The 14,260-nt window shown below is 39.6% G+C and overlaps 1 protein-coding gene across 1 annotated transcript in view; it reads left to right on the forward strand.

Moving 5' to 3' along the window:
* The window catches only part of cacna1ha (calcium channel, voltage-dependent, T type, alpha 1H subunit a), a 163,047-nt gene that overhangs the window by 59,032 nt on the left and 89,755 nt on the right, over window positions 1-14,260 (forward strand). Inside the window, exon 2 of the mRNA XM_059347414.1 lies at window positions 13,430-13,542. Coding sequence (XP_059203397.1) covers window positions 13,450-13,542 — 93 coding nt within the window. The 5' untranslated portion in view covers window positions 13,430-13,449. The remainder of the gene's footprint in view (window positions 1-13,429; window positions 13,543-14,260) is intronic.

Raw genomic sequence — 14,260 nt, forward strand, 5'->3', positions numbered from 1 at the left:
TGGTAGTGCCAAATATTGTTATTTTTTCTGATAAGAAAAACTTATTATCACCAGCATCATCCTTCAAACAAGAGGTAATATGAACTTGCCAATGTTTGTGTGCCCGTGTGTGTTTGGCGCTGACTCTCATACATGTAGAGGAGCCAATAACTCAAGGTCGAGCTGCACGGTTGAACCATTTCAGGCCTGTTGGGTCGCTCCTTGTGTGTGTGTGTGTGTGTGTATGTGTGTGTCTATACAGGTTTAAGGCCAGGCCCCACCAGATGCAGCTGCTCTATTTAAGGCTCTCTGTATCTCTCCTCCCCTTGACACGCTGTCACACACACACATACTTGCACACACACTATACATGCACTTGATGGGACAGATGCCATAGGAAAGAGAACCTCACCTTGGGATGCCTTTTGTTCAGGTGTGTTGTGTGTCAGGACCGTTTCAGTCCAGGACATCATCTGCACATTGCAGCGCTGCAGAGAATAAACACTTGTCTAAACTGTTCCTGTTTTGTCGTACTGGACTGAAAAAGACTATCTGATGCTTGCGTCCACAGATATTTCTCTCTGTTTTGAAATAGACATCAGAGAGACATAGAATAGCATTTCATATAATTGTGGATTTTGGTAGTTGATGTAAAGTTTCACAGAAGACATTTCGCCATGGGAAGAAGTGGCATCAACACAGAAGATTAAAAAGGCAGGGAAATTAAGTGGGAGATGAAAGCGCATGCAGCAGAGAGACCGTAACGGAAAGACAGAGGGAATCCTGGTGTAACTGCGTCACTGCTGCCTCAGCCTCCTCTCGGGGGTGTTGGAGGTGGAGGGATGGAGGGATGCAGGGATGGAGAGATGAAAGCGGGAACGAGGAGAAGCGAGTTCAGGGACAGGCTGATTTATGAGTTTCTGTTTCTGAATCGTGCCGTCTTCAGGGACCTCGCTGAGATGAGCCGATCTGGAGTTCACACACACACACACACACACACACACACACACACATGCTCAGTGACACATGCGGCAGCTAGTCAATTCTGTTGGCAAAATCCTTAAAGTAGTGAACACAGCAGGGGGGAGTTTTTTTATGTTTGAGGTAATGGTTGAGTGTGTGTGTGCGTGTTTGTTTTCTGTGGCAGATGGTGAAATAAATGAACAATCATCCCAATCAAACACGGCTTGGAATCTGGATTGGAAAGACTTTACTGCCACATCGACAGAGTTAGAGGGAGATCACTAGGAGGCGAAGTAGAGGAGAAACTGAGATGGAGAGGCAGGCAAAGACAAACATGACAGGGAGGAAAAGCAGCACAACAAAGTTTTGAGTTGAGCGGTAGAGGGTAAAAAGGAAGTAAGGACAGCAGAGGGGGAACAGAGCTCATTAACAGTGAATGGAGTGATGAAAGAAGGAGGACAAACAGCCAGGGATGGTCTGCAGGGCGATGCCAGCAGTTAGAGAAGCTCTGAACCCAGTCGTACTCTTCATGGCGGCTGCTTGGTTGAAGCAGAAATGAGTTCCTCTGAGATTTACTCACCAACGAATCTAAGGTGCCTACAAGTGATACATCATATGATACCACAAATGCAAATATTAAATGCAGCAACTTATCTAAAAAAATTAGGGTGGAAAAGGTAAAACATAATAATCTGACATATCATAATGTGATAGAGTGATCCATTCCATGTATGTTTGCATTTTATCCATCAAATATAGTATTTTATTTTTCTGTCTGTACCAATATTCACTCAGGTATCCCAATATTTTCTTTTACAATTGTAGGAATTGATTTTTTTAATGACTAAATCGATAAAATTCAAATTCACTTGCTTAATTTCTGTTCGCTTTTAATTTGGTAGTCTATTTTAGCGTTATATCCATTTCAAGCAAAACCAAAGCTAGAAAATACAAGACAAGGCAAGGACACAAACTTTTATCATATTCAGCCATTGTTTTTGGAATATGCCTCATATATACTCTGTAGTATGAGATTGTTTAGGATTCAACTTTTTCCCGTGGTCTAGTGCTCAAGCTAAAAACTGTTAACAATCATAATATTGAATCACAATACTTAAAATCGCAACAGTCAACTTTGGCCTTTCCTTACCACTATACACTTCGATTAGGTCACTGAGAGGGATTATTTTTGTTTGAGTCCATACATTGTTTTGAAGGAAAATCCTGCATATTATACCTTTAACAAAAACCCCAATCTTTCCCGCACTTAACCAAGCATTTAGGTAGCACAAACCACAAGCAGGGCATAAATGTTGTTCACCAACCCCCACCACATGACTGTTGTGGGTTATTTTGGCTGTTGACAAGGAATATTACACTGTCAGGTTTATACTACCAGCTGGTGCAAAGTAATAACATAAAGCACATATGGAAAGGACAAAGGACACTGCAACTTAAATTAGTATGCTCATCCTAACAGACAACACAAATACATACACATACACATGTGTTTTCATTCTGACTGTACACACACACACACACACAGTGCTGCCCCGCTGATCGACCTGAGTACACAGTGTGATTAGGTTATTACATCTGATGGGATTGAGTTTGCTCTCCTCTAATGAAAGAGGGATGGACTGGAGCATGAAAAACGAGGAGGGGGCGTCAGAGAAATGATTGCAAGGTGGATGAAGAAAACCTACAAGGGGGGACAGGCAAAGATAAAGAGAAGGAGGTGAAAGGCTAAGAGGAGAGATGGAATGGGGATAATGTAGAGAAATGAAGGTAGCAGCAGGGGGAAAAAGAGAGAGAAGGGGTGAAGGTGAGGGTCAAGGAAATGAGGAAGGGGGGATGATGAAGGATGGGAGCCTTAACCTTGTTCTCAGTAGGGTTGATAGTAATATTTCTGCACTGTTTTGAGATTAATACTCCAAGGAAAATTGGGATTTTTTTAAATATTTGCACAATCTTATGACTTTTATTCAGCAGCACTCTTCCATCACATGCACACATCATTTAAAAGCATCCAATCAAATTGGAAATCAGTTAAATTACAACTCTCTGCTTGCACAGTGCATTCTACCATCACTAAAGCCAACACTACAGCACTGTCTGAGCCAAGGACAGCGTGCTTTCATGAAAGTTTTGATTAAATCACTGGAGTAAATATTGTATATTTTGTATTCTTTAGGATATTTTCATTAACTATCAGACAACAGTCTAAAGGAAAGTACACAGTATAACACATTATGCTAGTTTGTGCGTGCAAGCTAGCTGTAACTCCATGTCGTATGCAAATTTAAAAGTTTATTATCTATTTCCATTCATTCTTTTTTGTAAAACAATTCTTTTCCAAACTAGTTGTTCACTGTAAGCCCTTAAGTTATAAAAAGCCCACATTGCTGGCTCAATTTTTCAAAGTTGTACACCTTTCCCCATTAGTTCATTTGCTAGCTAACAAGCTAACACACCACATGACACATTTCTCACTGTAATAAACTTTTTTTTTTACAAATTCAGAGATTTAAATGACCAATTAATGGATTACGTCTGTTTATAATATCGTGCATAAGTCATGGTAAATTCAGCATACACAGATAACACCTAGACTTCGATTTTATTCACCTTACATTATGTTCCATGAATTATCCATAAATTCCTCAAATTTTCCCATATTTCACCATGAATATTCCTGTAAATTTGCCAAACGTATCACTTTTTACAGTCTGCAAACCAAGGCTACAATAGTTTGGGATTTTTCATTAGTTTTAGTTTTAATTTTGTTGTGATTTTTTGTTTTCAAATTCAAAAAATTCAAAGTTAGTTTTAATTCGTTTTTAGAGTGAGTTTGCTAGTTTTAATTAGTTTTTATTTTTATGGAAAATGCTTAGCTTTAGTTTAGTTTTGATTAGTTTTAGTGTTAGTTTTATTTATTTTTTAATGGGGTATTTGTTGGGTGCAAGATTAAAAAAAGTCACAATAAATGTTGCCTTTATTTCCTTTGTCTGATCCATCTCAGCCCCAATAATTTATTAAATCATTTCATATCAACCAAAAAGGTTTACGCAAGAAGAAAGTTGACAAAGACAAAAACTAAGGACATTTTCACTATAATTTTAGCTAGTTTTGTAACCACACAATACAGTTTCAGTTAGTTGTTGTTTTTTAAAAAACTCTCGTTTTTATTTTTATTTCAGTTAACAAAAATGTTATTTCAATTCTAGTTTTCGTTATTTCGTTAGTTTTCGTTAACTATAATAACCTTGCTGCATACACATAAAGACAGACAAGAAAAAATGGTTAAATGTGTGAAGCTTTTAAATCACAATGTTTATGATGACACTGAACATCCATACAAACCCATTTCAACATTCTCACATACAGTAAATTATAAATAAAGATCTCCACTCTCCCCAAACCACTTAAAGAATGCACTTCATTCTTTGCAGACAGGTCTGCTTCCATCTCCAACTCTTTATCTTTGTGTGTATGGATGCAAAGATTTTGCTTCCCCCAAGCCATCTGTCTCTATGGCAGTGTTAAGCGCTGCGTGACTGGTCACTGATCTGAACCTCTCACATTCACACTAATTACCTCTCCTTTAGCTCCAAATTCCGCGAAATGAGGCAACAAAGCAAAACAGACAGGTTGAAAATTCATCCGCTTGGCTGAGGTATTTCACCTGACACAGGAGAGCGACAGCCAATAAGCTTCAGCCAGGAGCCACACGAGGCTCTGACAATTGTGACAACTAACTGTGACCAAAAGCATCTGCACAGAACGTTTTTTAAAAAGCTGGATTCCCCTAGAGAAAATGCTGGTTCTACCGACTGTGTGGCATACTGAAATAGAAAACAGTGAAATGAGGACCGTGCCAACAGTTTATTTGAGCGTGTACTTTATAAATCAAACTTGTATTGTTGCGTGAACATGCGGTCAGACACAAACCTTTTACTCATGCTGAAGCAGAGGGAAGTTTGAGATCTGCTAACCAGTCGGGACAGGCTGAATTTATAGTTTCATCACAGAACAGAGAGCGCTGAGCCGAGGAGCAGACAGGGATAAGTTCTGCTTGTGTGCTGAGATTTAACACTGTAGCTCCTCTTTAACACATATGGACACATGCTTCATCTGTACCCCTCTTTCAGAAACTCCAAATACTTACTGTTCATGACATCAATATTTCTCAAATATGTGTTTTTATTTTTAAGGTACATTCAGATCATGAAAACTTTCCAAAGCACTTTAAGACTTATTTTAAATGTAATTCTCAGATTCTCTCTTATTCAACGCGTCAATCTTTAGATCTTCATCCTCCAAGATTTCTGACATGCAGAAGTCAATTTATTGTTCAATTTAGGGACCAAATTATGGAATACCTTTTCCCATCTGGCAAAGGACTCCATCTCTGTAAAATGCTTCAAAAGATGTCTAAAAGCTCATTTAACTGCTGTTTTAAAATTCTAATTAACACACAAATACACTTTTTTAACATGTTCATTTTTGTTTTTGTTTTTGTTATTGTCATTATAACTTGTTGATGTTATACATGTGTTTTTTCTATTATCAGTTTATTACTTTCTAATAATTATGAAATTTTAGGTGGAGGCTTTAAATAAGCCCATCTGGGTTTTCTGCCTCCCCGTGCACTTTACATTATATGTTATCTTTGTCATTTTATGTAATTCTAACTGTGCAAATAAATAAAACCTAAAACCTAAAACAGATAGAGAACCATGGGAGGATGAGGAGGGGCGGAGGGAAGATGATGAGAGGGGGGAAGTTTTAGCAGGGGAAGAAAAATATAAAGAGACAAAACAGCTGATAATGCACCCTTAATTTAATGAAACCAAAATGATTGTTTGCCATTTTGTGCACTGACTTCTGTGATGGACAATTCTTTTTGCAGTGGTTCAGTGCCCCTTTGTTGTTTACTGTGCCCTCCTTCCTCCCCTCCGCTCTCTCTGCGTGCACCGGCACCGACCTGACAGCTCAACTGGAGTGGGCTTGACACTGTGTATGCATTGTGGAGTGGGCCTGATGTGTGTGTGTGTGTGCTGTGAGACCTCTCCAGTGGATTCATGCTTGTGTTCATCCATGTATGCCTAAGAAGTTGTGTAGGGAAATTGTTGTTTTTTTGCATCAGCAGCCGCTTGTGTCTAAATATGCATGTTTGTAATGGTAAATTGTACTTTTCATGTCCAGTTGGCAGAAAAAACAGGAAAACACAAACCGTGCTTCACCCTGACTGTACTCGTGTATACAAGCACTATGCATTTGTGTGTGTGTGTGTATGTTCACTTTGTGAATGTGTGTAAGTGTTATCACAGTCGCTGTAGGTGTGAGACATTGCTATGACAGAGTGTGGTACAAATTTAACAGGCTCTTACTGTACAAATGCTTAATATTGCATTGTGATATTTGTGTCTTGTTTACCTTGGAAGGCTTGTATTGTTACATATTGGCACAGCAGATGCTGAAGATAAACACTGAGTCATTCAGTGCCCATTATACAGTCACTAATGAATGTCATTGGGGCTCCATATATCAGTCTCTTTTGCAAGCTTGTCACTGTCCTCTAACCTTTGTTTCTCCTGAAGGCCTTTATGCACTGGGGGCGTTTTTTTGAGCAATTCATTCATACACCAGTATAGTTTTTGAGCTGTTGTTTTTGAGATGAGTAATCTGACACAGAAAACGAATATTACAAGGTGAAAAGTGGCCTTTGGTGACCAATGACGACAACTATAGACCCCCTTAAAAAACAGATTCTATTACTCCTTTCAACCCCGGCAAAGGCAGTGCAGATCAACTTATTCTGTTCCAACCTTTCACAATAAAAGCCTGTGGTGGTTCACCAGAGGAAACTCATATTCACTCACAGTTTTGCTGTAAGGAAACTCAATAAAATAGAGAATGATGTTAAATCCTTATATTTTTGTGAGAAATGAGCTGGAACCAATCTGTTCATCTGAACAAGTATTGCATCCCTGCCAGTATGAATAGTTTTTATCATCCATCAACAACCCATCATCAACTCTATTTGACTGCATTATGACCAAAGGCAGCTATATAACTTATTTAACTAAGGAAGGGGAGTGCTGCTGTGCGTCTCTGTGTAATAACCAGAGTGTTTGCATGTTATGAACCTGCCTATGTAGGTGCATCTTACTACCTGAAATGCATTGTTTAATAGCAGGAAAATTACATTACATTACATTACATGTCATTTAGCAGACGCTTTTGTCCAAAGCGACTTACAATAAGTGCATTCAACCTGATGGTACTAGACACAGACCATAGGAATCGAGTAAGTACATAATGCGCCATTGACTTTAGACCATGTTTTTGTTGGTCAAATGGGCCAATAACTTTATGCTGCCTTAAGATAGCAATGATCTTCATCTCAGACCATCATAGGCACACAGATGGGCACAAGTTATATAAATGTGGGCATTGGATGTAAAAATGACAATTGCGCCTGTGTGCACCACTGTGCGCCAAGTCCAAGGTAGAGTCCTCTGTGCGTATGTGGCCTTGTTATATGGACAGATGATAAATGCTAATATTATACTCGCCCATTACTAGACTTATGAATACCCACAATCCCCCATGTCCAGTGTGACACGACACAGACCTCATTTGATTTGCTCAGAGTGGTGAGGCGTAAATCGACCTTAGCAAGTGAGTGATAACCAGGAGCGAACCAGGCCTGGATCTCTCACTGCTGGAGGAGGAAATCCAACCAATGTACACTATATTTGATCTAGCTCACAGCAACATAGGAAAAACATAACTATACTTCTGATATTTGAGCTTGTGTGTATGTGTGTGTGTGTGTGTGTGTGTGTGTGTGAGTACGGAAGCCAAACAAAATTTGAAAAACACCAGGATCCTTGTTGTTTTCTGTTTACTGAAAATCAGCGCGAACGCTGAGCTCGCGTTGCAGCGACAGCCTGGTTTGACTTTGAGGACTTGCTTGTGTGTTTCCATGCACACACTTGTGTGTTTGTGTGTGTGTGGTGTGGTGTGTGTGTGTGTGTGGGAGTGCTGAAGACAGAAGGGGGCTCAGGAGGTGTTGACTGTGGAGATTAAAGAGGAATTAGAGAAAGCGGAGCACAGGGGGGCATAGAGCAACATGCATGAGAGAGAAAGAGAGAGAGACTCTGAATATTCAAATCTCTCATTTTAATTCTGCCGCAGATTACTGAATCTTTCATCTCTGAAGGAAGGATCGACCTTACGTCGCTTGACTTACTGTGTGTGTGTGTGTGTGAATATATGTTTTTTGTCCTCTCAATTTATACACACAACAACACAATTGTAACAGTATTATCGACAATGTATTATTGCCTCTCCCCCGAGGAGGCAGTACAACACATGTTTTACATGTTGGTAATAGCTAAATACACATCGAACTGATTTGCAGACTTGGTACATACAAGCGACAGCCATAATGCCTCACAGCTGTTGTTGCTTCTGCAGAATTACTGAATAAAATGTGACGATTCCTGTGTGAACAGGGCCTCTGAACTGGACTGCCCCTTCAACGTGCCATTAATATTTGCTTGCAACAAGTCCCCTCTTTTACATACTCTACCCTCTAAAATGTTAACTACTCCAATGCCCTTTGTTTATTTCTCCCTCTCCCTCTTTTTAAATGCGTCTCCTGAGGATAAGCGGCATTCTTTCTGCCTCCCACAGTAGCCCTGCTTCTGTTAACTACAATATCCAGCTGCTGCATACCATAGCAGTGGGAGCTTGGCGCATTGGCAGAGACCATCTTTCTCCAAAAAAATAGCAGACCCTGATTCCCAAAGTATCACCATATTATTACTTTAAAAATGTGAGAAACGGGACTAGCATGAGTATGTGAGATTATTATATTTTCATGCTCAGGTGGGCATTGCAGACCTGCATAGACATGGTGCGCATACAAAATAACCTAACACAGTTAAGCTTTAATTGATCGACATATTCCAGGAGATCTATGTCTTTAACTGCAGACAGAGGGAAGCTTTTGTCAGCAGGGAGAATAAAGACGTGGCATTTTGGCAGAGCACATTGCACACTTGTCAGGTTTGGTTAATTAAGTGGTCTGACATAGGTGAGTGGTGGCAGCCAGGGCTCAGGAAATCCTCTGTCAGACGTGCAAATGGGCCGTCATAGTGATGCTGTGTTGGAGGGAGCAGAGCAGAGAGAATAGGCTATTTTTATATTACAACCGCAGTTCCAAAAAAGCTATTAAAAATGTAATAGAAACAAAATGCAATGATTTGCAAATCCTTTGCGACCTACATTCAATTGAATACAGCACAAAGACAAGAGATTTAATGCTCAAACTGGAAAACTTTTTTTTGTTATTTTGTAAATACATACTCCCATTCATTTTACTCAGCATCCCAACTTTTTTGGAATTGGAGTTGTACATTTTTTTGTTTTAAAATGCATATTTAGGTAAAAGCTTGTGGATAACCACTATAGACTGACTGAGATCTTTAACCAATGCATTTTCAAAGGGATCTTTGCTTTTTTTATTTCCTATCCAGACATCCTTAATAATCAAAAACATAAATGATTGATTTTTGTCTCTACACTTGACATTATGATAAACACTTAATGTATTCAGATGAGAGTCCTTTTTGACCTGGCTGTGGTGCTGTGTCAAAGAGGTTTATTTTACGTTATGTTTTCCCTTAGTATTACACATAAACCCTTATTACACCATTAACTAAATCTAACAATGACGTTATATTGCATTCAAAGAGAGATTTTGCATTTAAGACACTGTTCCAATGTTTATATTGCCAACTCTCTTTAGCTTCATCTCAGCCGATTGGTCAGAGGGCAACAACCAGGCAGAGAGTCAAAGGCAGCTATGCATGAGGAAGCAGTGGTGAAGCAGGCGAGCGAGGATCCATGCTAGGCTAAATGTGTCCCCAAATAAACCTGCACAGTACACCGTCTCTATCGCCATTTCCCGCTTTCTTGTCAACAAGCTGGACAACATGAGACTGCAGATAACCAACCACCACACCGATAAATGTATTATGTTCATATTGGAGACCTGTCTGCATGTAAACATTCCTGACTTAGCTTAGTATTGAAGCTAGCAGGCCACACGTGACTCCACATCACATCCGCCTATGCTTCTTCTCCACCCATCTGTTTTTCTATGTGTACTCTACTGAGCAAATAATCTCAGTTCGGGTGTAGAACTTTAGTTTAGTTTGGAAAGTTTGCTTTAAAGTTTTGATGACATTGCAAGCTAGCAGGCCACATGTGACTCGACATCGCATCCGCCTATGCTTCTTCTCCACCCATCTGTTTTTCTCTGTGCACTCTACTGAGCAAGTAATCTCAGTTCGGGTGTAGAACTTTAGTTTAGTTTGGAAAGTTTGCTATCAAGTTTTGATGACATTGCAAGCTAGCAGGCCACATGTGACTCCACGTCGCATCTGCCTATGCTTCTTCTCCACCCAGCTGTTTTTCTCTGTGCACTCTGCTGAGCAAGTGATCTCAGTTCGGGTGTAGTACTTAAGTTTAGTTTGGAAAGTTTGCTAAACATTTTTGAAGACATTGCAGGTTTACTGTGTGTATAACTGTACACAATGTTGTTGAGCGTCATCACTGCATTTAGTAAATAAAGCAGTCTGCATTACCTCTTACTCTAACAGCTAGTGGAGAGAAGAAAAGTTTTAGGTCAGACTTTTTCGCTGATACAAACTTCTGTCTTGGCCCCTGATCACAGCAGCAACTCCCGATCGTCCGTGTGTGTGTGTCTGTATGTGTGTATGTGTGCAGCATAAACTTAATTTGCCTATATCCAGGCATTTGTGTGTGTTTTGTGAGTGTGTATGTATGCACTGCATATGTGTGAGTAATGTGGGAGACAGTGGTCACCATTTGTTTTGTGCTTTAACTCCCTATCTAATTAGAACAGCACTTCACCCTGGGAATACTTCAATACCGCAACTCGGTGCACACACCAGATCACTGCATGTGTGTGTGTGAGTGTGTGATTCTGGGACAAAAGCCAAACTTAAGTAGAAAAACAGCAGCATCGGTGCCTTTTTTCTAGTTGAGGAGACACGATTTAAAGCTATTCCCTGCTCTCGTTCTCCTCGCTTGCGCTCTCTTCATACTCTTTGATTACTTGCTGTTTATTATTTGTTCTCAATATGATAAAGGGACATGTTCTGACTTTATTGTAGCTGGAAATGCACTGTGATATACTGTCCATATATATTTTTTTATTAGTCAACCTGTGCTTTTATAGACTGGTTTAATTTATGGTGCTGCATCATGCTGTTTTCAGTGCTGCTATGATGGATTTATGAATTTGTTCTCATGATGAACACAAACATGGCTGTACAGAGCATCACCTTTACCAGATTTTTACCTGCTTTGTTTGGATTTTGGAGGCTTTTCCGATTTGTTATCTTTCATTTAGTTGATAGAAACCAGGGTGCAGCTTTAGTTGCTTTTCATTTAGTTTGGCCAAACTATCAAGACTCCATTCCCTGTCACCACTTTATATCTGAAGCTCTTGTAATGTGAGCAGGAGCCGAAATAAAAGGCAGAAAAATCCACTGCTGACAGTGCCCACGGTAACTTTTTGCCCTGTCCCAAATAGATAATCTCACTGAGAGTATAAAACGGATAAAGAAAGGATAACAAAGGCGAAAGGAAATCAACAAAAGATTACTCACAAGTGCTATTTCAGTCAGGTCAGGAGGTGACAGCTGACATTTTTATTCTTTTGAAATTGTGCTTCGACCTTGTGGCAAGAAAGTAGGACTCTAAGAGCCAGTCACAAGGCAGATTTTAAGAGAAACCAAAGATTTGCATACAGTATGCAGTACTTACTGTCATACTTGTCTCTTTTCAGATCTTGAAATGAATTGCCTTAAATGTGTAGGATTATAAAATACCCATCCTTAGTTGTGATAGACATCTTTTCTTAGGGATTCAGAGTTGATTGCTTGGCTTCCCGTATTGCTACTTGCAGCTTCTCAAGAACAGCTCATCCAAAGAAATACACACTGGACACTGTGATTCCTCCTGAGCAATAACCCTGCAATGACATAGTTGCATCCCCTAGCAATGCATATAATTTGCCAACAGCTACCTATTTAGGACCAGGTTATTTCTGGAAGAAAAAAGCAACCATTCTGAAAGTTATACTACTGATATTTGAAATGTTTGAGATCTCCAGTTTGCTCTGTCTCTCATTCTTGATCTGTTCTCGATCTGATGAACGGTTGTTGAGAAAATCAAAGGACGGACACAGAGTCCTTCCATTCCAGTTAGATTAGCAGATGATTCAACAGGATGTACAGTAGACATGGAGCCATTAAAATGTTTATTTGTGAAATTGTGAAAAGGCCTGTAAACAGATTAACATCCAGTCCCACCGGGTCATTATTAGACCCATTATGTGCATTAGACTCGCACTAAACTTCCTATTGGCATCCTGCTCCAGTGTGTTGGCGGGGTGTTTGTTTACAGTTGATCTTTTTTCTGGTGTTTTAGCACTTTCTTTGTATGCTTACATATCTCTTGTATATCATTGTTTCTTTATGGACTGGAGCTCTGTGTATCACTGCGTGTCTCACTCAGCAACAAGTCAACAGGCTTGTTTGGACCATGTTTCTCCTGTGTATGTCTTGCACCTGATAATGCCTGCTGTGGGTGCACCTGTGGTCAGTGTTAGAGGTGGTGTTACAGAAAAAGCTGTCCCCAGCCTTGATAATGCAACATTTACATCATTAACCTCCTGAGACCCAAGCTTTAGTTTGGTAAGTATTGTTAGTTTCTCCTAGATATTTAGGATTAGTAGGACATAAGTACAAAAACTAAGAATTATTAAAAACTAAGCATTATTAAAAACAAAGCATGATTAAAAACGAAGCGTTATTTTACTGTAGAACTTTTTATTTCCATACATTTACAGCCTCTCTTTGAAAGAACGATTGCAAAATCTATTCGTTGTCAAATGAGAACTTCCTGATTAGCAGTCGTAGCTTGTTGCTATTGCTAAAAATAGTCAAATTTGTACAGAATCTCAAACTACAAACATTATTAAGCACAAATAAACAAGTTTTAACCATAAAATCTGATCAGGTTTTGTACCTGGTCCACTTTTTTCTGGGGATAAGCTGTTGATTGACTTGACCAAGATGCTGCCATCTGATTTTTACACTCCTTGGTGTATTTTCTAGAGTGTGTACTACTGAAGACAACATGTCATAGTTAAGCAGAATGAAGTATAAAGTCCAGCAAACCTAAAATGTAATGTCCACATATGGGGACGCAGGTTCTCAGGAGGTTAAAAAGAAGAGAGAAAACATTTTTATTTGTATTTTCAGCTGCATCTGATTGTCTTCAGTGTTTCTGTGCATCTGCTCTGGAGTGAACAGTGCTACTTCTGAATGTATACAACATGCTACAATATGTGTTTTGGCCTTAACCTCTTCCTGCACGTGGTTCGAGCACGTATCCATGCTGGTGATCCTGCTCAACTGTGTGACTCTGGGGATGTTCCAGCCCTGTGAAGACGTCCTCTGTCAGTCGGAGTGGTGCCGCATCCTACAGGTCAGTAGAACGCCCACAGGTGCATTATCTTACACAGCACAGCTTGTTTCCTTTCATGAAAACACGTCATGACATTCACACTATGACTCTACATGCTGCCTTTAATGGTAGATTTATATAAGGCTCTGCCAGGCCATGTGCAGTGTGGGCACTAAGTGTGTTTCATGCTGTAATAACGGTGTAGAAAAAGCTTAGTGACATGCTTGGGGTTCTTCCACATGAGCACCTGTTGCTGTAAAGAAATTAGTCATGTTTAGATTTTACTAATTTCTATTAAAGTCACGTTAAGGCTCTGTCTCTACATTAACAGATTTTTTTTATTTTTTATGATTTTTTCCTCCACGTATTAGGTTGTCACCCATACACAAACCTAGTTTCAGGTCACTAAAACAGAGATTTTTGAAAACAGCTTCAAAAATCTCTGTTTGAAATAAGTTTGTAGGAAAAAAAGCAGAATCCATGCCAGGGTTGAGGGAATCAGGGTGACGATTCTCATTTACATATTGACATTGATTTGACCGACGTACAGCCGAGTGCTGGAGTCCTTCTTCCGGCCACTCGTTCTCATTTTAAACACACAAACTTGCACACAAACACACTTGGACAGAAAACAATTCATCAACAGGAAGCGTCCTTTGCTCTTTCTCGAAAACGGCTGCAGATTTTGCAAAAATCCAGGTACTGTTTTTCTGTGCAGACATGTAAATTATGGGACATG

This window comes from Centropristis striata, chromosome 13 (genome assembly GCF_030273125.1).
Source record: "Centropristis striata isolate RG_2023a ecotype Rhode Island chromosome 13, C.striata_1.0, whole genome shotgun sequence".
In the NCBI taxonomy this organism is placed as follows: Eukaryota; Metazoa; Chordata; class Actinopteri; order Perciformes; family Serranidae; genus Centropristis; species Centropristis striata.